The 27,210-nt window shown below is 34.2% G+C and overlaps 5 protein-coding genes, 1 long non-coding RNA gene and 1 other non-coding gene across 7 annotated transcripts; 4 read left to right on the top strand and 3 right to left on the bottom strand.

The window, feature by feature from the left end:
• Window positions 1-1,197: 1,197 nt before the first annotated feature.
• LOC140962728 (uncharacterized) lies at window positions 1,198-2,639 on the bottom strand. Its single transcript, XR_012172603.1, has 3 exons — window positions 2,421-2,639; window positions 1,987-2,049; window positions 1,198-1,407 (listed from the first exon to the last, which is right to left on the bottom strand). It is a non-coding gene; the product is annotated as an uncharacterized lncRNA (long non-coding RNA).
• A 7,639-nt stretch (window positions 2,640-10,278) lies between these two features.
• On the top strand, window positions 10,279-11,271 carry LOC140963570 (transcription factor RADIALIS-like). The gene is made up of 2 exons (XM_073422951.1): window positions 10,279-10,616; window positions 11,070-11,271. The coding sequence occupies exon 1, from the start codon at window positions 10,347-10,349 to the stop codon at window positions 10,590-10,592; it is 246 nt and encodes an 81-aa protein (XP_073279052.1). The 5' UTR covers window positions 10,279-10,346; the 3' UTR covers window positions 10,593-10,616; window positions 11,070-11,271.
• Window positions 11,272-12,405: 1,134 nt separating this feature from the next.
• Window positions 12,406-16,507, top strand: LOC140963413 (transcription termination factor MTERF2, chloroplastic-like). The gene is made up of 6 exons (XM_073422727.1): window positions 12,406-13,173; window positions 13,891-14,299; window positions 14,547-14,762; window positions 15,353-15,460; window positions 15,553-15,827; window positions 16,099-16,507. The coding sequence occupies exons 1-6, from the start codon at window positions 12,437-12,439 to the stop codon at window positions 16,316-16,318; spliced, it is 1,965 nt and encodes a 654-aa protein (XP_073278828.1). The 5' UTR covers window positions 12,406-12,436; the 3' UTR covers window positions 16,319-16,507.
• Window positions 16,508-16,767: 260 nt separating this feature from the next.
• On the top strand, window positions 16,768-16,839 carry TRNAE-UUC (transfer RNA glutamic acid (anticodon UUC)). Its single transcript has one exon. It is a non-coding gene; the product is annotated as a tRNA-Glu (tRNA).
• A 60-nt stretch (window positions 16,840-16,899) lies between these two features.
• LOC140963360 (guanine nucleotide-binding protein subunit beta-like) lies at window positions 16,900-19,950 on the top strand. Its single transcript, XM_073422650.1, has 6 exons — window positions 16,900-17,173; window positions 17,265-17,359; window positions 17,866-18,290; window positions 18,414-18,771; window positions 18,892-19,005; window positions 19,692-19,950. Exons 1-6 carry the CDS (start codon window positions 17,065-17,067, stop codon window positions 19,725-19,727), a joined length of 1,137 nt encoding a protein of 378 aa, XP_073278751.1. The 5' UTR covers window positions 16,900-17,064; the 3' UTR covers window positions 19,728-19,950.
• Window positions 19,951-20,609: 659 nt separating this feature from the next.
• On the bottom strand, window positions 20,610-24,630 carry LOC140962523 (proline-rich receptor-like protein kinase PERK15). Its single transcript, XM_073421471.1, has 9 exons — window positions 24,579-24,630; window positions 23,748-24,466; window positions 22,925-23,470; window positions 22,464-22,550; window positions 22,301-22,371; window positions 21,941-22,017; window positions 21,532-21,676; window positions 21,199-21,360; window positions 20,610-21,112 (listed from the first exon to the last, which is right to left on the bottom strand). Exons 2-9 carry the CDS (start codon window positions 24,340-24,342, stop codon window positions 20,885-20,887), a joined length of 1,911 nt encoding a protein of 636 aa, XP_073277572.1. The 5' UTR covers window positions 24,343-24,466; window positions 24,579-24,630; the 3' UTR covers window positions 20,610-20,884.
• Window positions 24,631-25,200: 570 nt separating this feature from the next.
• LOC140963368 (uncharacterized) lies at window positions 25,201-26,228 on the bottom strand. The gene is made up of 2 exons (XM_073422663.1): window positions 26,123-26,228; window positions 25,201-26,012 (listed from the first exon to the last, which is right to left on the bottom strand). The coding sequence occupies exons 1-2, from the start codon at window positions 26,165-26,167 to the stop codon at window positions 25,404-25,406; spliced, it is 654 nt and encodes a 217-aa protein (XP_073278764.1). The 5' UTR covers window positions 26,168-26,228; the 3' UTR covers window positions 25,201-25,403.
• Between the last annotated feature and the right edge of the window lie 982 nt (window positions 26,229-27,210).

Below are 27,210 nucleotides of genomic sequence, written 5' to 3'. Positions count from 1 at the left end.
GCGGACTACAGTTGAGGAAAATTTGGACTATCACCCGACAATTTTGTCAAATTGCATGTTAAAATGGTAAAAATCTTGGTGGAATTTCGTCGGTATAATTTCAATAACCAAATCCAATTAAAAGTCGCCACAACTTTTCCCAACTTGAGATNTATAAAATTGACGAGGACCCTAGTCAATTATCTTTTTCAAGAAGCAAATATTCGGTTCACTGATCCTTAATTAATGTTAGCATTAATTATCTTAATTACACTTGATTAAAAGTATAAAGCCACAAGAACAAATTAAAGGTAGTTTTATACGATTTGCCAAAAATGACTCAGCCCTTACACAGCAGATTAATTGATACCTCCGCGATGCGAAAAAGAAAAAAGAAAAAAAAAGAAAAAAAAAGTGTATTTATATATTAATTAAATCATTATCCAAATGGAAAATAAACTAATTCGATTGAGAAAACTCTCTCTTAATCAGTTTAATGTTTATGGTCTACAATTGCGGGATTGTCGATCGTCAACATTTTCATGAGACACACGACTTTAACTTTGTTTCCCACTTTCATTAATCCGCTTTTTGTTGACTGATGGAATCGTACGCACTCGCGACACACACACACACACTCTTTAACACTGAATTAATATGGATCTAATATTGGAATGAAAGTATGACTTTATATTTTAAAATTTTACCTTTAACTCCCTTTTATTAGGTATTTTATAATGCAATATAAATTTTGACAGACAATAATTTACGACTTAATCGTTTAATAGAATATTTGCATAAAAGTACATTGTAAAAATGGAAATGATATTTTTGGTCATTTAACTTATTGATATATTAGCAAATTCCAGCACTAGGTAAGTCTTTTTCGATATTACATCAGCACTTTATAAGATTGTTCTTCTATATCTACGTCTAATTAAAGGTATGGTGCATACCATTATTAATCTTGGCGGTATGGAATAAAAATAAATGTGGGTATAGAAAATATAATAAATAATTAAATTGATGATCATATAATTAAATATAAGTAATTTAGTCGATCTCTACTGTTTCGGGATTACGACAAGAAAAAGGCATATATGTGGATTCCGGTTGAATCAGGGCGTCACATATATAATGTGGGGATCCGGACGCTAATCATCTTCTTAATCGTCATTAGGATAATTGGATCAAATTAATTAATCTGGGTCTAATTTTTTTTCTTTTTGTTATACAGTGCGGAACGTAATGGAATTCATCTAATATACATATCAGTATAACAGTACAAGTCTTGTACAACATACAACCATTTAAAACTAAGGTTCAACAACTAATTATCAAGTGTTCAAACCCTATTTACATCAAAGTCCGTAGTCTCCACTATAATCACGATCTATCCTCATCTTCTCGACCCTGATCCTGTCCCACCTGTTGTCATGCACACATACAAACACGACAACAGCCGGATAATTCCGGTGAGAAATACATCCCAGTATAAATCAACAAAACATGCAATCATATAATCGATATAAACGCATGAAATAGATATCAAGAACATGTATCAAATCTGAAAACATGAATCAATATAAACCTGTAAATAAACTCGTGACTCCACATCTCAGACTAGACTCATTCCTAGTCTAGGGATCCCGGTTTTCCAGACGTTGGTATTCCATATCGATTATCAGTAATAGAAGAAACTCCAATTCTATCCCATCGATATAACCAAACATCCAGTGTCTTAACCTATCCGTCACAGACTTTGGCACACTCATCAATACACTATCATGTAACAGAGTGCAATGTGCCAATGACGAGTCCATCACTATCCGACACTTCTGTCACAAGATTATTCGTCTAATACTCGTCTATAACATGCTTCCTATAAATCAGTAGAGTAAGCATATCAATTCAAATCAAGGCATATAATAACAATCAGTATATGATTTAGGGAAACCCAAGTATATCCTACTCGAGTCAATCTCCCAGTACCATATTGACTTATACCTTTCGTTCGTAGTCTCGGTCTGAAACAATATAAGTTCTGAACTCAAGACTGTCTCTGTAAATCTGAAATGACATATCGAGAATAAGAATATCACCATTCAATTCCCAACTCAATATTGAATCTTATTACTCTAAATTTAATGCAAATCAACGGCATAACGGCACAATCCCGATATCCCCGTCAATACAATATCAACATATATCAATTACAAATCATAACCCATATCCGCTACAATCTGTAATCAATCCTTAATTCAAATCTGTCCAATTTCAATCGATATAATCAGAAATTCATAACAATTTCATAAGCAATCTGTTCTTCAATCTGACTTCGATTATACGATGTTTAACATGTCCAGAACACCATATATGAATCATATCAAATTCCTACAACATCATATTTTCAAATGATAACAGAACACAATCAAACTTACGTCCAGTTGTAGCTGTCGACGCGAGGATCACAGAACTGAAGTCGGATTAAAATTTGGATAACCGAGTCAAACAAACTCACAATCCAAAGCTTGGAGGAACTTGAAAGAATTTGTAGGGGAAATTTCGATTCTTGCTACTGGTCTCAAAGGAATGAAGAATATACATTATATATCTAACAGATTGCATGTGTGACAAGTGTCCACTCAAGTCATAATTGCACTTTATCCCCTGAATTTTTCACTATTTGCAATTTAGTCCTCAAAACTCTTTTTAATTCTATTTCAATCCTAATTAATTACAAAAATCGTGGAATTTAATTCATCATTCCAAAATTCGTAAATTAAATAATCTCGGAGTAAAATAATATACTCTCGGGCCTTACATATAAGATGAGTAGATCTTATGTGAGACGATCTCATTAATCTATATTCATTATACTTATAGGGAAAAGTAATGTTTTTAAAATAACAAATAATTTTTTAATGGGTGAGATCGGTTTGAAGATTCGGCTAACATCTGTATAGGAAATAAAACGATGCATTGAAGAGCCAATCCCGCCGCTCCGCTCCAAAAACTTTTTATTTCAGAATATATTATTTATCAAGGAACTTGGTTGGTATTATATCTCACAAATTTAATTGTCGGGGAAAAACAATTTACTAAGTCAATTATTCTTATATTTAAGTACTGAAATGGGCTTGATTTTGTAATACATCGGACAACAGTGGGCCTTAAAGCTTGCGGTCAAGGGCCAAATATGTGTAGTTTTTATATTATGTCTACATGTGGTACACACTTTTCTGATAANAACCATGATGTATCAAAATTTTAATTTCTTTGAAACACACGCATATACATGTATATACATACAGACTTATGTATATACAGTCTTCAGAATGGTGTCGTATCATATCACATAATCCTCAGATTTGAATACTCGAGTGAATATAATATATAAAAATGACATATATATATATGTGTGTGTGTGTGTGTAAAATAGAATCAATTTTCCCCTTTTCACTTGTGTGGCATTTTCGAATCCTATCTTATGGTCAATCGTTATACAAGCCAAAGCCACACACCCGTTATCACAATTTGGGAAGGAAAAAAAAACCCTTTTTTCCTTAATTAAAATGAAATCAAAATTATCGATGACTTGTAGCTCATTCGACACAAAATCTCATGTCATAAAAAATCAAAATCGAAATTTAATTTAAAATTTATATATTCTTTTAAAGGTGCTTACAAGGAGCTAATTCATGATGTATTTTTTGCATTATTTCCATCCAAGATTCTCTTTATATTCAAAAAAATCATGATCACCTATTTAGTTAAGATGCATGTGCTACGAATAGGGATGTCAATTTTCGACACAAGTTTGAGGACCCGTTGGGAACGCGAAACGAGGACAAGGATCCTCGGATTTTTCGCGTTCGGGGATTTTTTAAAATCCCGAATTTGTTCATATTATTTTCATCCCCTAATCTGCCCTGAAAATAATATTAACAATTAAAATAATAACATTATTAGTATTAATAATATAATAATGTCATTATTTTTAAAAATATTAATATTATCATTAAAAAATAAATAATAATAAGTTTTGATACGAGAAATCCCCGTACACACTTACGTCTTGCTCCATTAATACTTTTGAAATGGAGATGGTGTGGGGATTAGGATTTGATCTCCGTCGAACCCCAAAAAATGGAGATTGGTGCGGGTATGATATAGGGATGAAATTTGGAGACGGTGATAGGATAGCAAACCCATTCTTGCCCCGCCTCGTCCCATTGCCATATCTAGCTACAAATCAAAATATCACAATGCTTTTGGAATATAATCAAATCATGGTCCCTCGTATCACCCAAATGCATGGACAACAAACATCCTCGTTTCTCAATTGTTCATCTTAATTATGAATAAAAATATCACACATTATTATTCTTTAAAAATCGAAATTCGATATACGTCGAATCGCGAAATATCCAACCTTTTCCAACTTGTGAGAAGGACCATCCTATACGTATAGGGGGAGCTTGTAAGATAGAGATTCACACATGTAATTTTCCAAGATTAAGACAAGCTTAATTACTCATGACAAAGGATTCCTTATAATATGTGTGTAAATAAAGGTAGCTGCGTCTTCTATTCTTGAAAATGCATCGCTTTTTTTATTACGTGGTTGGTTCCTAGACAAGAATCACATGTTCCTTTCGACTAATCATTGGAGGACCACAAATATTCATTAGGTTGACACAAATGACCTCTAGGACCAATAAAATTTATGTCTATCGACGTCCCGAACCCCCCCCACCACCACCCCACCCCACCTAGTCTTTTGATTTCTCTAGTTTTCAAGGATTTTGACGAAGGGGTCGTCGATATCGGAACATGATACGATCTGACCGCATGACTGATGAAGAATGAGCCAGCGACTCGTAGGCAGTGGCTTGGTTAAGGGTAACCCATTAACCCACCGGAGCCGTAGCGAAAGCATTCCTTCAGCTGCTTCAGGAATGCTCGGCGGAAAGTTTTCTGTTTATAAGAAATACACACACAGGGACACAAAATAATAATTAAATTGGTGTGATCTTGACTTTTTAAAAAAGATCCATTAGGGGTGTTCAAACTTCTGATAAAATCGAAAAAATCGAAAATCCAAATCGAAAAAATCGAACAGTGAATCGAACAGAAAACCGAATTTTATAATTCGGATACAAATGTTAAAACCGAAATTTATTTGGTTCGGTTTCGGATTATATATGTCAAAACAGAACCGACCGGAAAAACCGAAATTTCATTAAATTAATAATTTTATTTTTATTATATATTTTTTGAGATGATATTAGTGAATGATGAATTATTTTGAATAATATTTAGTTGATTGTTGTTTATGTAATTCATTTAGACTTTTATATTTAAATGTTTTATTAAGAAATCATGTAAAAAGATAAACATATTATATTTTATAATATATTTATATTATTAATTTAAATAATTGTATCAAAACCAAAAAAATGGTTCGGATATCGAATTATATATTTGTAAAATCGAAAACCGAAAAAATAGAAATAAAAAACCGAAAACGAACCAAACCGACCGATGAACACCCATAAGATCTACTATGATATTAGTGTTGGCCGTGACTTTAAAGTACTTTAGCACATACAGTTTTGTGTAAGAGCATCGTTAATCTTATGCTATTTTGGGGTTTGTCGTCTATTTTACAACTGATATGATTTTATAGGATCCGGATCACCTACCGTGGTGGTAAGCACAACAAATGATGCTTTGCTTACATGACATTTTTTTTTTAATTCTTCTCCTTTTTTTTTTTTTCACTTTTTTCCCTTTTTTTTTTTTTTTCACTTTTTTCCCTTTTTTTTCTCTTTTGTTTTCTCTCCATTTTCCTCCATTTTTTCCCTCTTCTACAAACATTATTCACACAGTTTTATATGAAATAATACAAACAAAAGTTTTCTTCTCGGCTATTTCATCTCGTCTTCTTTTGTCCATTTTCTTCTTTTTCTCGTTTTTTTCTCTCTCACTCAATTTTATTATTATTTTTATTTTTACAAGAAATACTATAACATACAAGGTTCGATTTTCTTGTTCTTTTAAATGTCTAATTCTTTTTCTAATTGTTTGGCTATCGAATTTTTTATTTGATTTTGTTGGTTTGTATTTTTATGGTGCTATTGATCTGAACTTTAATGATATCTAGAAATTTTTTAGTGGGTAAAATTGTCCGCTAATGTTTGTGAAAGAAGGGAAAAAAATGAAAGAAAATGGAGAAGAAAACAAAAGAGAAAAAGAGAGGGAAAAAGTAGGAAAAAAAAAAGAGAAGAATTAAAAAAAATGCCATGTAAGCACAACATCATTTGCCGTGCTTACCACCACGGTAGGTAATCCGGGTCCGATTTTATATGAGAATTGATGTTCTTGTAATGCCCACAATATTTTTATTTGAATTCAGGTTGTGCTACAGCATTGTAGCTGCATTATTTTTTTTACCTTTTTATTTTGTTTTTTACTTTCACTCGTTCAATTTTAGATAATAGCTATATAATTAATTTAATAAATTTAAAATAGGGTTAATGGTTTAAAAATAATTTTAAGAATTATTTGATTAATAAATTTGTAAATAAAAAGTGAATATTTTAATTATTTTAATAAATAATTAAAATTTATATTTTGTTACTTGAAATAAATATAAATATTGATTATATTTTATTAATCATTAATAATCTTATTTCATATTTGAAATTATCTAAAATAATTTCTTAAATTAATAAAATTATTTAAATATAATACTAATTAAGTAATTTTTAAAATAACATGATTGTTATAAATAATATAACAAGGAATATTCTTACAATATTCATTTTAAAATTAAGTTTAGAATTGATGAGTTGGAGAAGAGTTTTACTTAATTCTGGTGCAAAAATGTGTTTATTTGAAGTTAAAGCTGTAATAAAATATCGCGATCAGTTGGTTATCGTCGAACATATGCTATAGTGCGCTTTTCAATAACCAAACTCATATTCTAGTTATTGAATGTTTTTCGCTTTTGCTCACTTTCGAGGGTGAAATTTTTCCAAAGAGGCCTACACTTATTTTTCGATATTTAATATTCTTTAGATTTTTGTATTATTCTTATTTCTATAAAAATTTATTTGTCAAACTTGATCTTTGCATATTATAAACAAATATTAAATCTTTTAATAACAAAATTGTCCATAAAATCATTTAAAATAAAGCAACTGGCCGTACGAAGGCTCCTAATTCCTCTATATGCTTCAATGCAAAACAGGAACGGAGCAGGATCTTGGTTCAGTGTAGTCAACAATATATTATAATTAATAAAACCAAAAAAATAGCAATGATTGATCGACATCTAAAAAATAATGTGTCATAAATTTTGAACATAAGTTACGCACAGCCATTAGCATTGATAATTGATGGGAAAACGTCAGAAAAATGACGAACAACGACGTGTACAAAATCCGAAATCAAAACAAAATATGATATAAAATATACGTTCGAAAAATAAGCATGAATTCATTATCGATTGGAAAAACATAAAATTATAAAAACAATTGAATGATCGACAAATATTGAACAAAAAAACGAACTTAAAATTTGGTAACATTTTGGATTTTTTTAGAGATTATGAAAGATAAATCAGTAATTAAAATGAATTGGAATGATTGTTAATCAAATTATATGACGTTCGTGACTCGAGAAGAGAAAACACATACGGAAGACTATAGAGTGTATACTTGGATACTAATAACCAAGGTTCTAAAAAGCGTGAAGCGTCCCGAAGTGCGGATGTCAAGCTCCAAGCTTTTCAAGCTTAAGCGAGATTAGCACAGGCTTAAGCGTGAAAAAGCGTTTTTTATCTTTAGTATAATTGTGATTATCTCAAACCAATAAATAGATAAAATAATACATAAATATGATAAATTTAAGTCTGATACATTAATTCTCATATTTATAAAATCATAAAAATATCAAAATTACAATCTTTATTTGTTTTTGCAACTAGAACACATTAAAAATGTTAAATATTTGTCAAATCATTATCAGACACGCTTAATCATAATTAAAATTTAAAAACAAACATCTAAATTATAAACCTAATTTATTATTTTAAAATAAAAAGACATACCTTCAAAATAAAAAAATTTAAAAATAAATAGATGCGATTAATTGTGCTTAAGGACGCTTAATTAAACACCTTAATTATGCTTAATTCGGTCAAACTACAGTTTGACCGCTTTTTTCCGCTTTCTCCGAAGCGGGGCGTTTGTGCCGAGCTTCAAGCTTAAGCGAGCTTTTTAGAACACTGCTAATAACATGTAAAAAATTGAGTCTAAAATTTGGGTCTACAAATTATTAAAGGAAAATTGGATCGTATAGACAGTTGATCATATAATAATAGAATACACAAATTTAAAATTTAGACATAAGTGTAGGCACCAGTCCACACTGAGCCTATGCTGACTCCGCCAGTGATGTAAAACCCTTTTTCATTATTATCAAAAGTGGTTTTCATCCGATTGTAGACATGGCATAAGAAATGATGTCGTGCTACTGAAAACTGTTGACGTGACATCCGACACGTTAGCACTCTAATTGAAAAAAGACAAAAACTAAAAAAAATGAAAATTATCATACTAAAACTTTGAAATGATCAATAAAATTATAAAAATGAAAAATACAAAAGTTACAGAACGAAAAATATAGTTTTTGTTCCGTATACGTGAGACAAACCACTGAATATAAAACGTTGTGCCTCGTCCTAGAGGTCAGATAAGATCTGTGCACGAAATTAATTTAATGCATTCGATCTTGAACTAGGGTGAGTGAATAAAACACCAAAACTTCTTTTCCTTCTTTCTTGACAGAGAGTACTAATTTTCTTAACCAAACGAAAATCTAAGGCAAAGGGTCCCTATATTGTGATGCACGTGTTCAACTATAATGGGCTAAAAATCTAAGAAAAATAAAAAAGATTGTACGTATTTAAGGTAAAGCCAGCCATAAGTTCTTGGAATGTTGTCTCAAAGAACCCAAGTACCCTACAAAACAAAGAACTCAGGGGAACAAAATCAATGCATGGTGATTATCTTGCCATAGGAAAACCAAAATATTTCTGTACAAATTAGTACAATTTTCACCCCTCGTGATGGCCATCTGTACTAGTTTTTTTTCTGTGTAGTTTGTCCACTCAATGTTTCTTGGTATGATATTTTTTCGATTTCCCATTTTCACGTATCATGCCTCTATGAGTACGAGAGTGGGATTTTCCGAATTGAATTTGGATATTCTTAATTCATAAGGACCGTCGTTGTATTTGTGATTTTTATTTTGGGAAAAATGTGATCTAGTGTTTTATATATATGTTTTTTTTCAATTTTAGTTATTTATGTTGTCAAACGTCAATTTTATTCTTATACATTGCAATTTTTTTGCAATTTTAGTCATTTATCATCGGAAGTATTGATGCATGTGATATTGGATATATACATAAGCACCATTTCGGAAAACCACATAGAAGTTTCATCATGTCCCGTCGGAAAAAGGACAAGAATTTGTAAAAATAACAAGATACGGGGTGACTAATATTGCAATTTTCTCATATATTTTTTGCTACGACAATTTAACTATGTCTTACATATTTTGGATATTTTTACCCACCATATAAATAACTCAAACATGTCTTTTTTGGATTTTTTTTACCCTCTATTTATATGAAAAATCGGTTTTTGTGTTAAAAAAAAGACACTATACATATTCCAAAAAATACCAACCACCTATTTTAAATTGTAAAAAAAATAAAAAAAAAATCAATACCTTAAATATATGATCATTTCTCTTGACTAGCCTCAACTATCGTTTTTTCATTCCTTCATAAGTTAATTAAGGGTTTATTAATCCTCTTATGTACTTCATATCATTAAAATTTTGTTCTTTCCCAAATTATAACTCTTCATTTTCTATCATTTCATGCACAATACGTAGTAATCATTTGCGCAAAACTAATATATAATTGCTAAAACACGATTAAGAAGAAATTAAAAAATAATATAACACTTGGATTATATCTATATAGTTTATTATTAGGAATTTTTTTTATTGAAGATATAAATACAGATTCTTGAAAAGTTGAATTGTTCTTGGTCCTTCTTCTTATGTGGTTTTTAAGAAGACAAATCACTCTAAATTCTTGACATTTTGCAAGAAATATCAACCAACTTGCTCCCACCCCCCCAACTTTTTCTCCACCCTAAGCCTATAAAAGAGGCAGCATGCCCAACACTTTAGCACATCCCAAATAGTCTCCCTGCCTCAACTCCAAATTTTAACTATTCCATCTTCAAATCTATAAACTTCTCTAAATTAATCAACTAACAATGGCCTCGAGTTGCATGACCGCTCGCGGAAGTTCTTGGAGCGCCAAGGAGAACAAGGCGTTTGAGCAGGCGTTAGCGGTGTATGACAAAGACACACCGGATCGATGGGTCAACGTGGCTAAGGCGATCGGGGGACGAACCGCGGAAGAAGTGAAGAGGCATTATGAGAATCTTGTGCAGGATGTGAAGTATATTGAAAGTGGCAATGTACCATTTCCCAACTACTGGACCACTGGAAAAAAGTGATAGGAGCATGAGAAATGAGCAAAGGTAGTATATATAGTCCTACAAATAAAATTACACCTACTTTTTTTTTTCAAAGTTGAAAAAAATTACCATGCACGGAACTTATGATTTGTTAAACTATGATAAATTGATAATATAAGTTGTGGAAATTTTCTAATGTTTTTCAAAATTAATTCAATGTCCTAGTTTTATTGCACTAATTAATATTACATTTTACTCTGAAAATTTGACTGGAGGCGACCAGCATTGGTGAGTGGGAATTGGTGTCCAACACGCGCTTTAAATCGTACAAAACTCNTATATATATGAAACGTATCTACGTATATAAATATTCCCTTAATCTCGAGATTATCTTAACTTTAGATTATATCTCATGCATGCACGTCCCTATATATTAAGTATAATTTTTAAATGATTTTTGTTTTAATTAATAATATTTTTTTTGTGGATAACAACCTTGAATATTGGTCCATGCAGGATGAAAATCTGAATCTGCGGTGAAGATGCCCGACAACCACCAAATAAATTATATAGAAAATTAATTATACATATGAATAATTAAGTATGAAATCGAAGTTAATTTGAGAATCATGCAAAGCATATACCATATATGCATGCTGTCATTTATCTAAGTTTATTAAGCATCTTATTGTTTTTATTTTCGATAAATCGAAACGGATATTTAAATTTTATCGCGGTCTATGTTTATGATTTTATTTTATTGAATCCATACATTTAACCAAGAAATATTTAGATCTAGATGTTTAATTGAGTACTTTCGCAAAATTAATTATCGATAAATTTTATTTAAGAATTTTCAGATAGAGAGAACGTTTCTGTCTTTGATTTGCTCTCTACTAGCTCGAATCATTAAATAAAATGAGAGCGATAAATTTTCAAATTTCCTATATATTTTGTGTATCTTGACTTGCCAAATTCATAATTAACCAAGAAAATTCAAGATATGAGATGTGAAATAAATTTGGGTTGTATTTGGATTAGATGATTTGGATTTGATGGAGCTTTTGAGAGAGATGTTTAAAACGATTAAATATTTGGATGAATTTGAAATCTACCTTAATGATTAAAAAAAAAACTAATTAAGATTCGAATACATTGTTAATAAGATTTATCCAAACAAATTAATTGATTTATTATTTTATATTTGAATTCTTTAATCTAAAATTCATCAATTTTCAAATGCAACTTAAATATATATTCTAGAGGGACTGATGATTAAATTAGTTTGAGTTGTCAAAGCTCCATAAAATATCAATGTTTATTTCCACTATTGGAGACAAAATTTGGCTTGATTGGGAACAATATTGTAATTAGAAATTCAGTAGATTTGGCTTTCAAAATTGTGAAATATGTTTATTGTGGAAGATTTAGAACAAAAAATATATGATCATCGTTATATGAGAACACCGTTGATATGTCGTCTATATATATCGTGAATTTATCTGATTAAAAGTTATATATCGCTAAGATTATCATAATATAGTGAAAAATTAATCATTGATGTTGTTTAAAACATTCACTATATTCATTCAAAGGTTTTAAAATAAAATTTTATTATAATCTAATAATTATAAAATGTGATCAACCTGTATTTGAATTTTGATAAAACATTAAAGGGATCTCTTTCTATTTAATGTAGAATTGGAAAATTTTCGAGACTGAGCTTTAATCCAGTGGTCTTACCCGTCAGATTAGCTGGTTCTCTCTTCGGGTTCGATTCCTCTCCCATCATGTGTTTAATAAAAAAGAAAAAAGAAATGGAAAATTTTCTAGTAATTTAATAATAAATTTATGTCATTTGCAATCGTTCTCTATCCACTAGAATGCTGGCATTCCAACCACAGAACCACCAAATCGCCGCTGTCCTCCGCCTCCAAGACTGCCGGATTTATCCACGCGTCACCGATCTATATATCTTCCCCATCGCCTCCAAACGTCGCCATTTCAGCTACACGCGCTCATCTTTCCACAACAGCCAACATACCCTCCCTGACCAAGAAAGCACCCCGGTTCCCGCCGGCGCATTACCGAGCATTGACGATGAATCTCTACGGACCCACAACGCCAAGTCAGCGGCCCTCCTCCTCCGCCACCTCTCACCGAAAGATCAGCAAAACCCAAATCCACCACCGCCGCAAAGACAAGAACACCATCTTCAATTCTCCAAAGAAGATAAAGAGAAGCTGTTGGAATTATCATTACTTAATAAAAAAGCCCCGCAGTTTCCGGGCTCGATTTTCGTGAACAGTTCTTCCATACCTGTGAAGAGTGTCTTTGAATCGGAAAACGGTAGACTTGATGATGGTGCTGATGATGAAATGCTTATGAAGGCACTTGAAATTCGGAGGAAAGTGACTGTGGAGGTTTTCAAAGAGGCTATGAAAAAGGGAAAGTTTGGAATCACTTATTCTGAGAATTTGATTTCGAAGTTGGCTGAATTCCTGGATTATGTTATGATTAAGGCTGCTTCCATGAAGCAGTTGCCTGAATACTCTGGTTGCTCGTATAATAAACGTGCCAAGGCATTCATTGTTGAATCTGGTGTTGTTCCTCTTATCAGGTGAGTAGATGATTATAACTTGTTTAGCTAAAATATATCATGAAGAACGCCTTGCTGCTCAAGCTTAAACCATTGCTCGAACTTAATCAAGCAGTTAATTTGGAGCTCAACTCTAATTCCCCTACATGGACTTGAGTTAGAGCTTGATCGAGTAATGAATTCGGAGCTCAACTCACCCAATCGGGCAATGAATTTTGTGCTCAAGTTTAATGTATGTTCGAGTTACTTGAACCCCACCGGTTCATTTTTTCTAGTATCATTTAATGTTAAGCTCCAAGAAGCTCAATATTAAAATGACCAAAGTGGCATCACTCTTTATGAAATTAGTGGGCACCGTTTTATTTGTAATGATATAAATAATTTCAAAAGGTTAAATAAATATAATAGCTCAAGTTCGAGTGAAGTCGAAGACACAAGCTTGGTTTGACCAGGCTTTGATTGAGCTGCTTGCAACTGGCGGCTTGGCCCATTTGCACCCCTAAGTAACAAGATTTATTTCATGTTATTTTTCCTCAAAATACAAAATGCGTATAGTGGTTTGTAGATTTGTTGATCAGTTGGATAAGCTCCTACTACCAAGTACCAGAAGTTGCTATATTACTATCAATTATAGCTTTCACCTTGGTCATCAAGTTTTGAATCTTGAATGAGTTAGTTTGTATGATACAAAAAAAGAAAATGCCTACTATATGAATATTGATTTTGAATTTCATGTAGGTGGTTGAAACACAATTCACTATCACATCCCCAAATTGGGAAATTAATATGTACTTCAAGAGGAAATGTTGATTCCATCAGAAAGTTAGCTGAATGGCTGAAGTCGATTCATGTTAAAGGGAGATTTATCGGGGTTGCTATGACCCGAGCTGGAGAAACTGTATTGGAAAGGGACTTGGAAGAATTGGATGAAATTATTATGTATTTGGAGAGCAATGGTGTGAGACCGGATTGGATGGGCTATGTAGTCAGCAGATGTCCAGAGTTACTGTGTTTTAGCATGGAAGAACTGAGATCTCGTGTCGAGTTTTACTTGAATATGGGTATGGATAAAAATGACTTTGGAACAATGCTTTTTGACTGTCCCAAGGTTCTTGGTTACCTTTCTATGGAAGAGATGAACAAAAAGGTACCTGAAGTTCTATGCTTGGCATAGAGCCAGTGCATTATCATGGTCATTGTCTCATAATTATGTGGGTTTTCTATGAATTTCTGAAATTTCACTAGCCATTACTTTATAAAGTGAGTGCTTCTTTGGTGTTCGAAGTCAATATGTCAATCCCAAATATTCTGCAGATGCTTAGTTTATTTACTATTCCTGAACGAAAAACTCCCAATAGGTAATCACATTTGAAGATGCTTTCTTATCTATCTAGGTAGCTTATTTGAAGGAGTTTGGCCTTGATAATGAAAATTTGGGGAGATTATTGGCATTTAAACCACAGTTGATGGCATGTAGCATCGAAGAACGATGGATTCCTCTCATTAAGTACTTTTATTACCTTGGAATTTCCAAAGATGGCATGAGAAGAATCCTCACTGGAAAACCAATTATTTTCTGCATTGATCTTGATAGCACCATTGTCCCAAAGGTATGCCTTGCTTGGTGATAGCACATTCTGTGTGATTAACTTAAGAAAAAGAGTCGGTATTTCGATAGATTAAGGAAATATTAATATTTTAACGACTCCCAACTTCCCTCCTAAAGCAACTGATTGGTTAGAATTCTAAATCAGAACGCTTTCATTACCTCAGGTTGGTTACGTTAGTTTGCTTTCATTTACTTTTTCCTAGGCTGATCAGAACGAGCAAATCTAATGATAAACCTAATTCAGAGGGAAAAAAAATTTCTTTCATATTTCGGTTATCTTGAATATTTTGACGACTACTATTTAACTAGTTTGATTTTTCTGTAAACTATGCTCACCTAGTTTGTGTTTCTATGAAACTTCAGTGCAACTGTTTCAGCTTTTGAAAAAACTCAGCCTAGTCGATAACCCAACCTACGGTATGCCCATTCATATCTACCCATTCTTAAACTAATTGGGGTCGACTGCCAAAGTCATGACACCATAAGTGAATAACTATGCAACCATAATTTATACATTTTGATGTCTGGTGCATTTAGTGCCGTTCGTGTGCTGTGTGTGTGTTAACGTTTACTTCAAAATGGTTGTTGAAGGTTCAATTTTTACGAGATATAGGAGTTCAAGATGATGCAATCGGCAGCATGCTCGTTAGATTTCCCTCCTTGATGACATACAGTCTATACAAGAAGATCAGACCTGTGGTACATCTCATCTTCTAGTCCTTTTCCTTTCTTTATTACTGTATCTTCTGAATTTTAATGATTTTACACGAAAATATGATATTAATTTGCAGGTCATTTTCTTGTTGACGAAAGCCGGGGTTTCCCAACGGGACATTGGGAAGGTGATTGGGTTGGGACCGGAACTATTAGGATGCAGTATAGCTAATAAACTTGATCACAATGTGAAGTATTTTTTGTCACTTGGAATTAAGTTACCATTCTTGGGTGAGATGATTGCGGATTTTCCAATGCTGCTTCGGTACAACATAGACATCCTTAGACCAAAATATCGTTACCTTCGGAGAATGATGGTACGGCCTTTGCAAGATCTCATCGAATTTCCGAGGTATCACGCCAGTAATGTTATTTTCCCAACAAGATTCGATCTTTTCGGCTAAAATATGATAATTTAGTGGGGCAACAGTGGTAGTTTCTCTGGAATCCAATCAACATAACATGGCTAGAGATTAATCTTCAAATAAATCCAAATCGAACCAATATTTACTCTCAACCCTTTTGTGGAAATTCAAATGGGAAGTCTCAAGTATCGACCACCTCGTAATAAGAACAAATTAAATATTTGAATCGACATTTTCTTGTATTCCGAATTTCTGCAGGTTTTTCAGCTATTCACTTGAGGAACGAATAATCCCAAGGCATAAGATCATGGTGAAAAATCGAATAAATTTTAAGCTGCGGTACATGTTGGCAAGCACAGATGATGAATTTCACTCAAGGGTCGCGGATGCAGTGGAGAGACGGAGAAGATTTGAATCTGGTATAAGCGATGAACAGCCAACAGACATACTTGCAAATGATACAGATGTATTTGGCTGACTAACCGAGTAGTTTTAGTATAGAGTGTATAACATAACAATCATTGACCGATAGCAGCTCTTTCTTAGATCATCACTCCTTTCATTACGTTGAGCACAGCGTCAATTAAATAGAACCACCAGGCCATAATTAATAGCACAGGAAAAATTGTGACAATCAGTAACACAGAAAATGAATTTTCTTCTCGGATTCAAAGCATTCAAAGCAAAATCTTGTCACCGACACCTTACTGGAATGGACAGATATGGCACAACAACAAAGTAAGCATCTGCGTTGGTGTATATGGCACCACATATGAGTCAGTCGGCAACTAGTCTGTATGGAATCATTTTTATTCTATTTTTAAACATAAGTATAGGTGATGGTTTTGATTTTAAAATTGATATATTACTATATATAAATTGATATATTACTATATATAAGTCTAAATTGATAAAAGCAACAACTACTCCATTGTCGTCCAGCGGTTAGGATATCTGGCTTTCACCCAGGAGACCCGGGTTCGATTCCCGGCAATGGAATTTTTTTTACATGTATATATATTTTTAATTTAATTTAATATTTTAGATGAACCCGATTTCACAATTCGCAATCATTCTCTTCTCTCCACGGTCAACATCGTTCGACTTTTTTGTTGTTTTTGCCCCGTCGCGATTCAAGAGCCCTGATTTTTTTTTTGTCGGGAGCTGAAATCAGTTATCGAAATGGTGCTCTGATTCTGAATCTTGTTGTTAAAACGAAGAAGGATGGCGTCAGTTGCTGAGCTGAAAGAGCGTCACCTGGCTGCTTCCGAAACCGTTAATGCGCTCAGGGAGAAATTGAAGCAAAAGCGTTTTCTTCTTCTCGACACTGATGGTTTGTCTTTCTTTATATATATTTGTGCTTGAATCTGTGTTTGGTTTGTTAAAGATGCTTGATTTGGTGTCTCTGGTGATTTTAATTGCAGTTGCTGGTTACTCGAGGTTGCAGGGGAAAAATCCGGTGAATTTTGGGCCAACCGATCTTGTTTGCTGTCGAACGTTGCAGGGTCACACAGGGAAGGTACCTTTTTCATTATTGTATTTTTGGTGTTTCAGTTCTCTTAAATTAGCGATTTCTTGCCTGATTATGTTCATTTTCTGCCCTAACATTTCATTTGGATGGTAGCCATTTTTTGAAGTTGTGAATATGTTCTCCGATTTCAAAAGTTTAGTTAACTAGTTTCCTACTCTAGACTTGAATTGGGAATTTTGAACTTAGATGTGTAACATTACAAAATCTATCTAATAATTCCTATAAAGAAATGTGGGACAAGGATATTACATGATCCCTCTTTCGGAGCATTGCGTTACAGCCTATAATAACACGACAGTCCGCCAATGCCTGAAATATAAAGGTGGCTCCACGAATGTAGCACTTTGCCAGAAAGAGATATTTTCTATTCCAAATTAAGTTTTCTGTTCTTTCAAACCAGCCTGTAGTTCGGTGTTTTCCTCATAGTATCTTTAATACATGCTAATGTCTAAATGCCAGAATTCTTTGGTTCATAAAATTTAAATTAATTGTAGGTTTATTCCCTTGATTGGACTGCTGAAAAGAATCGAATTGTAAGTGCATCTCAAGATGGCAGATTGATTGTGTGGAATGCTCTCACAAGCCAAAAAACTCACTCGATTAAGCTACCTTGTGCATGGGTCATGACCTGTGCCTTCTCTCTCAGTGGGCAGTCTGTTGCCTGTGGTGGCTTAGATAGTGTCTGCTCTATCTTTAACCTTAACTCGCCTTGTGACAAGGATGGAAATTTACCGGTGTCGAGAATGCTTACTGGGCATAAAGGATATGTATCATCATGTCAATATGTTCCTGATGAAGACTCACATCTGATAACTGCTTCTGGTGATCACACGTGTGTTCTATGGGATATAACTACCGGCCTGAGGACGTCTGTATTTGGAGGCGAATTTCAATCTGGCCACACCTCTGATGTGCTAAGGTATGCTGGAAAAATCTTTCTGATGTATGATGGTACTTTCCTTGAAATGCATTGTTGGGCCTGCTGAGCTTGAATTTTGTCCTTGCAAACTTAGGACTCTGACATGTATCATTTTCAATTTAGTGTCTCCATCAATGCATCCAACTCGAGAATGTTTGTGTCTGGCTCGTGCGACTCAACTGCCCGCCTTTGGGATACTCGTGTTGCTAGCCGAGCTGTTCGTACTTTTCATGGCCATGAAGGAGATGTTAATACTGTAAAGTTCTTTCCAGATGGCAATAGATTTGGAACTGGTTCAGATGATGGAGCTTGTAAACTATTCGACATCAGAACTGGACATCAGCTACAAGTGTACCAGCAACCACACGGTGATAATGAGGTCCCTCGTGTAACTTCTATTGCATTTTCTATCTCAGGCCGACTCCTCTTTGCTGGATATACAAATGGAGACTGCTATGTATGGGACACGCTGCTAGCTAAGGTATGTGGCATACTCATGGTACTCGCACATCTTCTCATGTTGAAAAGTTGCTTCTTCAGTCTCACTGTTGGGTCGATTTTATACATCCAAACTTTCTTATTAACTCATATTCTCCGTTAGGTGGTTTTGAACTTGGGATCCCTTCAAAATTCTCATGATTCCCGGATTAGCTGTCTCGGACTATCGGCTGATGGGAGTGCGTTATGTACAGGAAGTTGGGATTCAAATCTTAAGGTAAGTGTCAAATCGTGGTTTTTATTGTGTATATTATTGTTCCTAGTGATTACCATGTCGATTTTCTTAGTACCATTTTTGACGAACACGTTTATAGATACCAACTTGAATGATAACACCAAAAAAAAAAAGGAAACTCAATTGAGAAGTTTCAGCTGTCAATTCAACAACACGTTCAGATTTTAACTAATTAAATGGTAACATGGGTGGTTTCTATGTAATTTACTCTATATTTCATTTAAATCTTTTGTCTATATAGAGATAGAACGAGTGAGTGAGAAAACAACACTTGACCTGGGCTCTGTTTTGGTATATCAATGGTGTGAAATTACGCTATTACACTGTCTACTACTTTTACTCACAACTCTACTATAATAGGGAGAAATGGCTATAAATGGTCTCAAAACACTCATTTTTAGTGCCCTTCTATATTTTTTAAAAGTAGACATCTACAACTGTACATGAAATTTAAAAAACACGATTACACTACACTGTCCACTACCACTTACCTTTCATTGTATGTTATTCTAATTTAAAAAATACTTGTTATCCTATCTATGACTTCGTTTATTAAATTTTGACCCCCATAACATTCCAACACATTATTCAGCGAAATAATCAAGTGTATTTCGTGCGTCCAGTAACTAGTATATGTGTATTTAATTTGTTATTCTATGGCACGGCAGATTTGGGCTTTTGGAGGTTACAGAAAAGTGAGCTGAGAGATTGGAGTGTAGTTTCATTGCTCTGGCTTGTGGTAAATCAACACTCGAGCTATGTTTTATGTTTTGGGGTTATAGAGATGTAATTGTGTTGTATTTTTTCCTGTAATATTTATGTGTTCTGAAAGACAGTCTTTAGGTAACTTGCAAAATGTAAACTCGAGGAACTGATAGATGGAGTCTTGATTTTAATCGTAATAAACCGTTGAATCATTTTCCCCCCTGTGTTGGATTGGTCGTGTGATATATAAGTAACTCAAAACCAATAAACTTAAAAAGTGGTAAAATGGTAAAAATTACATCATTCCAATTTTTGATAACTAAAAACTTTGTGATGTATATATGACGTGTCCCAGTTTGTTACTACTCATAAATGGCCCACAAAAACTAAGCTTATCGGGCCCAATGTCCATTTAAATTAGACGAGTGTTCATTTTAAAATCGGTGGGTGTTTGGTCAGCACTCATGCAATCACTAGCATAGCAGATTTGGACGGATAAACGATTAAAATGTGATACTGCATTTGTGGGCGGCCCCCACCCCCCCAACAACCCACAACAACCCACCTCCACATGTGCATATTTTATCCCCATAAACGAATACGCAAATTTTATGGTATCCTAGTAAACTTAGTAAACATAACATATCATTGCAGCTTTTCATTTCCTTGCACCTTTTGAGTTGTTCTTGGTGGAGTCCGAGTTCATATAACACTTCAATTTCGACAGCACATATTAATGGCAAATAAACTTTTCGTTACTCGTTTTTTTTGGGTAGTATTTTGCCCATTTCGTTAATTTTTTAGGAGGATTGGGCATGCACTTTTTATGTGTACTCCACAAAATGTACGCACCAATCTCCAATATATACGGCTACAATGTATTCGAAAGTACAATAGTAATCACATAACATAAAAAATCTTAGACAAATATAACCAATCACATTCACAATTTGAAGTTGACTTCCAAATAAACATTGTCATAGAACCTAAGTAACTACACATTGCATAGGTCTGATGTGTGTTAAGTAAACACACAATCACAATTCCGAAATAACAATATTCATGGTGGTGCATCGATTGCGTGCTTCATGCTCATTCTTCGAATCATGGCTATGCCTTTTCATAGGCTACACACATGGTTGGGATGAATTTCTTGCTAATTTGCTTTGTTTGGATGAACGAACTCGCCGGTTAGGCCATGCTCACTACTGCTGGTGAATTCCTGGCTCGACATCCCGTCTACTTTCTTGAATCTTCTTACATCCGTGTATGAGCCAGTGTCATACTCCGAGCCACCGTTTGACCCGAACATCCTACTGTGGCCTGGCCTCACCCCCTCGTTCAGGTCCTCTAGGGATACATCACCTTCCAGAGCTCTTACAATCTTTATATATATATACAATTAATCATAATGCACCAAAGCATGGCAAACTTGTGTTATATAACTAAAATAACTCAATTTGTTGTTACCTGGCTCATTTTGGGACGTCGCCTAGCAGAGTGTCTGATGCAGGCAGCGGCGCTAGCCACCATGCGCAGCATAGCATGGTGATCGTAGTTGTTTTCTAGCCGTGGATCCACCAACTCTTCATAGCTTCCTCCCTCTACTGCTTGGGTCAGAATTGGCCTAGACTGTTATTAAATATAACCCACATTAATTAATAAACCCCCACAAGAGATTTGGTTAGATTCTGTGATATTTTAGTTCATTTTAGTTGAAACTACAACATATCAACAATGTCCTAATCACACACTTAAAGTAGATAGATATTTAAAAATTCAAAATTGTGCACATACACGTACCCAATCAACTAGGCTGTCGTCCTCGTCGCTGCTCAGATCGATGGGGCGACGACCGGTGATTAGCTCCAAAAGCATTATCCCATACGAGTAAACGTCGGATTTCTCAGTAAGCTTCCCGCTTGATGCATATTCAGGCGCCAGGTATCTTCATATACAACATGTTTCAAGCATTCATTACATAATCAATCAATAAATGTAGAATAACTTCTAACTATAAAATAATAGGGCCGACACCTTGGAAAACCTATTGATTCAAAGTGGTAGTAATTAATCAATAATTTATTATTTTTATAGAGAGAGTTTATGATTTAATTAAATAATATACGCTTAATTTACTAAGAATTATTCATATAAAAAAAATATCATAAAATTATTAACTTATGAGGGTATTAAATTATATGTTTCATACCCAAATGTTCCCATTATCCGAGTTGAGACATGAGTGTTGGTGTCTGAAGATAGCTTAGCCAATCCAAAATCAGCCACCTACGATGAATAATTATGGCACTCAAAGATGAATTAATCAAAAAATTAATGTAAATATATATTTGAATAAATTAATTCCCAAGCACATATACATGAGAGAATGTAGTTCGATAATATTTTTGAAGAGAATAAACGATATATTTAAGTCCTTGAAAGTTTTTTTTTAAAACAAAAATATTACAAGTAATATAGTAATAAATTTAAATGGATACAAAACTTAATTATATTCTTTAAGAGAAGATTATATATATAAACTAACATAAATTAAAGGGAATTCGTTTACCTTGGCTTCAAAATTGTAGTCCAACAAAATGTTAGCAGTTTTAATGTCACGATGGATAATGCGAGGATGACCTGAAAATTATCATAAAATTATTCAGAAAAACAAATTTAAGGCAAACTATTTATAATTAACCGTATAAAAAATGAGATAAATAGAAATATACAGTCTTCGTGAAGGTAAGCGAATCCTTTGGCTGATCCAATAGCAATTTTAAGTCTCGTGTGGAAATCCATTGATGGCCGACCGCTTCCTGTAAACATATATAGGATCAAATGATCAATATCACGTTAAATTAAATTAATTGTGGTCATTGTTAAATGTCTTATGTCGTTTGGATTAAGTACTTATGTATAAATTTGAACAATTCTCTTCTTTGAACTAGTTTTTGAGGTTGATTTAGGTATAAGTCTCTATCTTAACACGGTATCAAATCAAGACCACCGTCATGTGTTGCACTGCTTTATAGATCACACGATGATGTCAAATAAACTTCACCATCTGATCGATTGTTCATTTTGGTGTACAGAGTATGTGTTAAATGTCATATATCGTCTAGATTAAGTCGATGGCGTTATATATATGAACTTGAAAATATATATGTATATATTTATGCTTGAAGCATACCATGAAGGTGAAATTCAAGAGTTCCATTGGGAACGTATTCATACACCAACATCCTTTGAGATCCTGCGATACAGTACCCAACTAGCGACACCAGATGCCGATGGTGAACCCTGCTGATGATATCCACCTCCGCCTGGAACTCCCGCTCCCCCTGCGAGCTGTTCGATTTCAAGCTCTTGACGGCTACCTCCTTCCCATTAGGTAAAAACCCCTTGTGAACGAATCCGAATCCGCCTTGACCAAGTAGATTTGCTTGCGAAAACCCGCCAGTGGCCGCCGACAGGTCGTTGTATGTGAAGCTGCTCTGGTTGAACCCTAAGGCAACTGCAGGATGGGGAGGTGGCAGAGGTGATTGGTGTGGGCCGGAGAACGCGGCGGAGCTTAGTTCGCTGCTGCTCATCATTGGAGGTGGAGGGGGAGGCGCCACCGGCCATCCTAGTTCCGAGCTCACGTTGCCGCTGCCAGGTGGTGGTGGGATCATCGAGGGACGGCCGTTCGTGTTCGGCCAGTTACTGTGTGGAGGAACGTTGCTGTAATAGATATCGCCTGCACAGATTGACAATGTTTTTCAAAAAATCATTTAAATGGGAAAAAATTATTATTTTTTAAAGTGATCAAAATGGGAAAAATCCCACGGGAGGACCTATGATTATGAATATGTATGCATGAACATTCTCAGGAAAAAAAAATATTAATTGCATTTATATCACAAATAATGTCATTAAATTTTACCAAAATGTTTCTTATATGCTGGTTCGATTAATTACTTATTATTTTTGCATGAGGAAAAGTTAATTGAAAATAGTGGTAATGTAGCACGTACTTTTGTGTCCAATGGAATTATCTGTGTAGTAATGCATATGATCTCGTGCCCTTCTCTTCTTTCTTCTATTGCAACATATCATGAAGAAAATCAGGATAAAGAGTAGTAATCCGGCCCCTGCTGCTGCTCCACCTATGATGGCCTTTTGGTCATGACCATTGGATGGCGCATCGCTTGATGAGCTGTGATCCCTTGCCGGAGGAAGCGATCCTGATTGAGAAGATGGCGGTGGGGGAGGCGAGAACCCATCTGATGAACTTGACTTGGGCGGTGGAGGATATTTGTTGCTGTTCGAAGGTGGCGAATTGTTGTTGTTATCGTTGTTATTGTTGTTGTCGTCGGGCGGTGGAGGAGGGGATTTTTCATTGGAGGATGGAGGTGGCGGAGATGGAGAATCCGAGTCTTTGTTAGGAGGTGGTGGTGGTGGTGGTGATGAATCATCTTTTGGCGGCGGTGAAGTTGTTGATTCGGAGGGTGGTGGCGGCGATGAATCTGACGAGCCCGGTGGTGGTGGTGGTGGCGACGATGATGAATTAGACGGTGGAGATGGGGAGGATGACGAGGAAGGTGGGGGCGAAGACTCCTCTTGCGACATATTCGTCAATCTTTATTATGATCTTCGTTGAAAGGTTAACCTCGTCACTTTCCTTAACAATAACTTGAGATCAAGATTCATGAACGTTTCGTAATAAAGAGAACGACCATGAATTATATATCAGCTGTAAAAATTACATAATAATCAACCAAAGAAATCAAATATTTCATTCAATAATTATAAAAAAAAAATGAGGGGAAAGGTGAGAGAAGAAGAACAAAACAAAATGAATATACCTTAAGGAGAAGGGACGAGAGTTGATGTATGATTTCCAAAGAAATGTGGGAGAAAAGAACGTCCATGGCTATTCTTTACATATCTAAATTTAACAAATTTATTAACCAAACAAGTGTTGGCTTCTAATTCGAAGGATGGTAAAATATATGCCTAAACATAGAGTTTTCTCTTCTTCTTTTTTAATGCATAAATATATATAAATAGTCGATCTTGTATATGAAAATATATTAAAATGGATTTGAACACTAGAGATGACAAATGAAATCTGGTCGATTGACGGGTGCTCTCTCAGCTGGTAACATGTAGCCTTGCTGGTCTTGTAAACTCAGATAGGGATCGATCCTGGCGATCTGATTCGATCGAATGTAAGATGGACATTTTGGGACAATATCTGGATATAACAGGATTAGATACAAGTGATCGCATGCATGGATGTTTATGATCCTTTGATTATTTCTGATTATATGGCTCCTACCTTAATTAAAATTAATTTGCATTTGTTAATACAAGTCAGAGGTATCAACACGATTAGATGCAAAAAAATTATCAGGAAAAACGAAATCAAATCTTGTGAACTTTCTATGATATATACTTTGAATTGATAAAAAAAAAGATCAATACTTAGATAGTAGCCACAGATTTTTATTCGAGTTGAACAGTCCATCACACATACAACCTGGCACCATGCACATACGTACACTAAACAAAAACATGATGAGCCGCTTTATCATAGATTTACAAGCATATATATATATATTTATTCAATCTGAAGCTTAATTTCTATTCTTGATAAACAAGAATATCAGGTATTGGCTCGGAATCCTTTAATTTTCTGCTTTTAACTCGATAATACCATCGTTATAAGCCGAGACATTAGGACTCGGCTCAAATTCTTTTGTGAACATTTTTTCACCTTCCGGCTTAACATCATCCGTGTAGGCCGAGACATTAGGGATAGGCTCAAATTCTTTTGTGAACATTTTTTCACCTTGCGGCTCGACATCATCCGTGTAGGCCGAGACATTAGGGCTAGGCTCAAATTCTTTCGTGAAACGTTGATCATTTTTCGGTTTAACATCATCAGCATAGGCAGTGGCACTTGGAAATGGATCGAAGCTAGTTTTCTCGGGTGAGATGTGGAAGTGCCTGCTGTTTCTGTAAACTGGGGTATCAGACCTCGGTTTAAGTTGATCTTTCACGAAATATTTATATTTTTCAGGTTTAACATCGTCGGTGTAGGCTGTGACACTTGGAATCGGATCGATGCTAGTTTTCTGGGATGAGATGTGGAAGTACCCTTTGTTTTTGTTGTCGGTACATGTGACTTCGCTTGCACCAACGAGGCCTTGTATGTATTCAGGCATTGGCTCATCCTTCATTACATGTTTCCAGTACTCGCCAGGATCCTTCCTTGCAAGAGCATTTCTTGCAAGCTGCAGATTTCAGAATAATGAACAAATGATTGATTAGCTGAAACAATTCATCAACCTGAAAATTAAATACATTTGTGCAAAGTGAGAATATTGTACGTGCAATAAAATACCACAGCAAGAAATAGGAAACCAGTAAAGATGAAAAGGGCTTTCATGTCTCCAATTAAATTAATTTTATTTGATGAATTGATTATAACACTAGGAAACGCAGATACTTGGTATTTATAGGCAACTATATATTTAATTTTATTCAGTTGTGATTCATGCTTGCCTCCATATGTTTCCCTAGAATCATATCTGTCACCTGACGTGATACGATAAAATGAAATTTAATTGGAAAATAAATATTTGGATGTCTCTTTCCTTCATTTATATTGTATTTAAATCTAATTATATATAATCCATGCATTCTCTCTTTGCGCGTATATATATATATATATATATAATCTTTTCTTTTTCTTTTTTGAGTAAGTATAAAATCTAATTTCTACCTCTAATTATTTGCATTTAATTTGTTCCATGAAACCCATGATGTTTCAATGAAAAAGGGTCGCGGTTATGTCATATCGAGAGTGTTACTTCCAATGCGACTCTTCGAATGCGCGTTGGACGATTAAAATATAGAGTAACACTCCCTACGCAGCGTAGTTAAGTGACCACTTTGATGCAGTAATCAAAATGAATAATTGTTTAGACTAGTCNGCAGATATATATGAAGTGGAGAGAGACATATATATCAACTTGACAAGAAACGATCTAGCCTAAATCTGGTTGAAAGCAGAACTTCGATTTTCTATGTTTTCTTCCTCCTTATGCTTAATTGATTATCATTGATATTTAGAATGAGTTGAAAAACACGTAACTAATTAAGATTGAATGTAAGAATCTGAATTAGATACTATATGCATATTTTATAAGTATTCATATATCTTACTTTGTTAAAGGAAAAAAAAATCTTACACTTTGTAATTACCATATCTCGACATGTAGTTTTACAATTACTATTCAATATTTTTAGAGCATATGAATGGAAAAATTACCAAAATAGACTTGCAAATTATAAGTCTATTTTAGACTTTGATCTTGTCAAATTTTATTTTAATTTTAGTTTCACTACAAGAAGTTGGATCCTTTTGTAATTTTAGTTCTATTTTTACAATAGTGCTGATTCACTGATGTTTTATGTTCTATAAGTATT

Source organism: Primulina huaijiensis, chromosome 17 (genome assembly GCF_012295235.1).
Source record: "Primulina huaijiensis isolate GDHJ02 chromosome 17, ASM1229523v2, whole genome shotgun sequence".
Taxonomy (NCBI): Eukaryota; Viridiplantae; Streptophyta; class Magnoliopsida; order Lamiales; family Gesneriaceae; genus Primulina; species Primulina huaijiensis.
Note: the sequence above shows the minus strand (reverse complement) of the source record. Positions and strands in the feature narration are given on the sequence as shown.

Coding starts and splice junctions, on each gene's coding strand:
- LOC140963570 (XM_073422951.1), top strand. CDS start 10,347: ATGGCCTCGAGTTGCATGACCGCTCGCGGAAGTTCTTGGAGCGCCAAG.
- LOC140963413 (XM_073422727.1), top strand. CDS start 12,437: ATGCTGGCATTCCAACCACAGAACCACCAAATCGCCGCTGTCCTCCGC. Junction 14,300..14,546: donor TGGAAGAGATGAACAAAAAG/GTACCTGAAGTT, acceptor TTATCTATCTAG/GTAGCTTATTTGAAGGAGTT. Junction 15,828..16,098: donor GATCTCATCGAATTTCCGAG/GTATCACGCCAG, acceptor GAATTTCTGCAG/GTTTTTCAGCTATTCACTTG.
- LOC140963360 (XM_073422650.1), top strand. CDS start 17,065: ATGGCGTCAGTTGCTGAGCTGAAAGAGCGTCACCTGGCTGCTTCCGAA. Junction 18,291..18,413: donor CACACCTCTGATGTGCTAAG/GTATGCTGGAAA, acceptor TTTTCAATTTAG/TGTCTCCATCAATGCATCCA. Junction 18,772..18,891: donor GGGACACGCTGCTAGCTAAG/GTATGTGGCATA, acceptor ATTCTCCGTTAG/GTGGTTTTGAACTTGGGATC.
- LOC140962523 (XM_073421471.1), bottom strand. CDS start 24,342: ATGTCGCAAGAGGAGTCTTCGCCCCCACCTTCCTCGTCATCCTCCCCA. Junction 22,551..22,924: donor TCTTGAATTTCACCTTCATG/GTATGCTTCAAG, acceptor ATATGTTTACAG/GAAGCGGTCGGCCATCAATG. Junction 21,113..21,198: donor GACGTCCCAAAATGAGCCAG/GTAACAACAAAT, acceptor ATATATATAAAG/ATTGTAAGAGCTCTGGAAGG.
- LOC140963368 (XM_073422663.1), bottom strand. CDS start 26,167: ATGAAAGCCCTTTTCATCTTTACTGGTTTCCTATTTCTTGCTGTG. Junction 26,013..26,122: donor GTTTCCTATTTCTTGCTGTG/GTATTTTATTGC, acceptor TGAAATCTGCAG/CTTGCAAGAAATGCTCTTGC.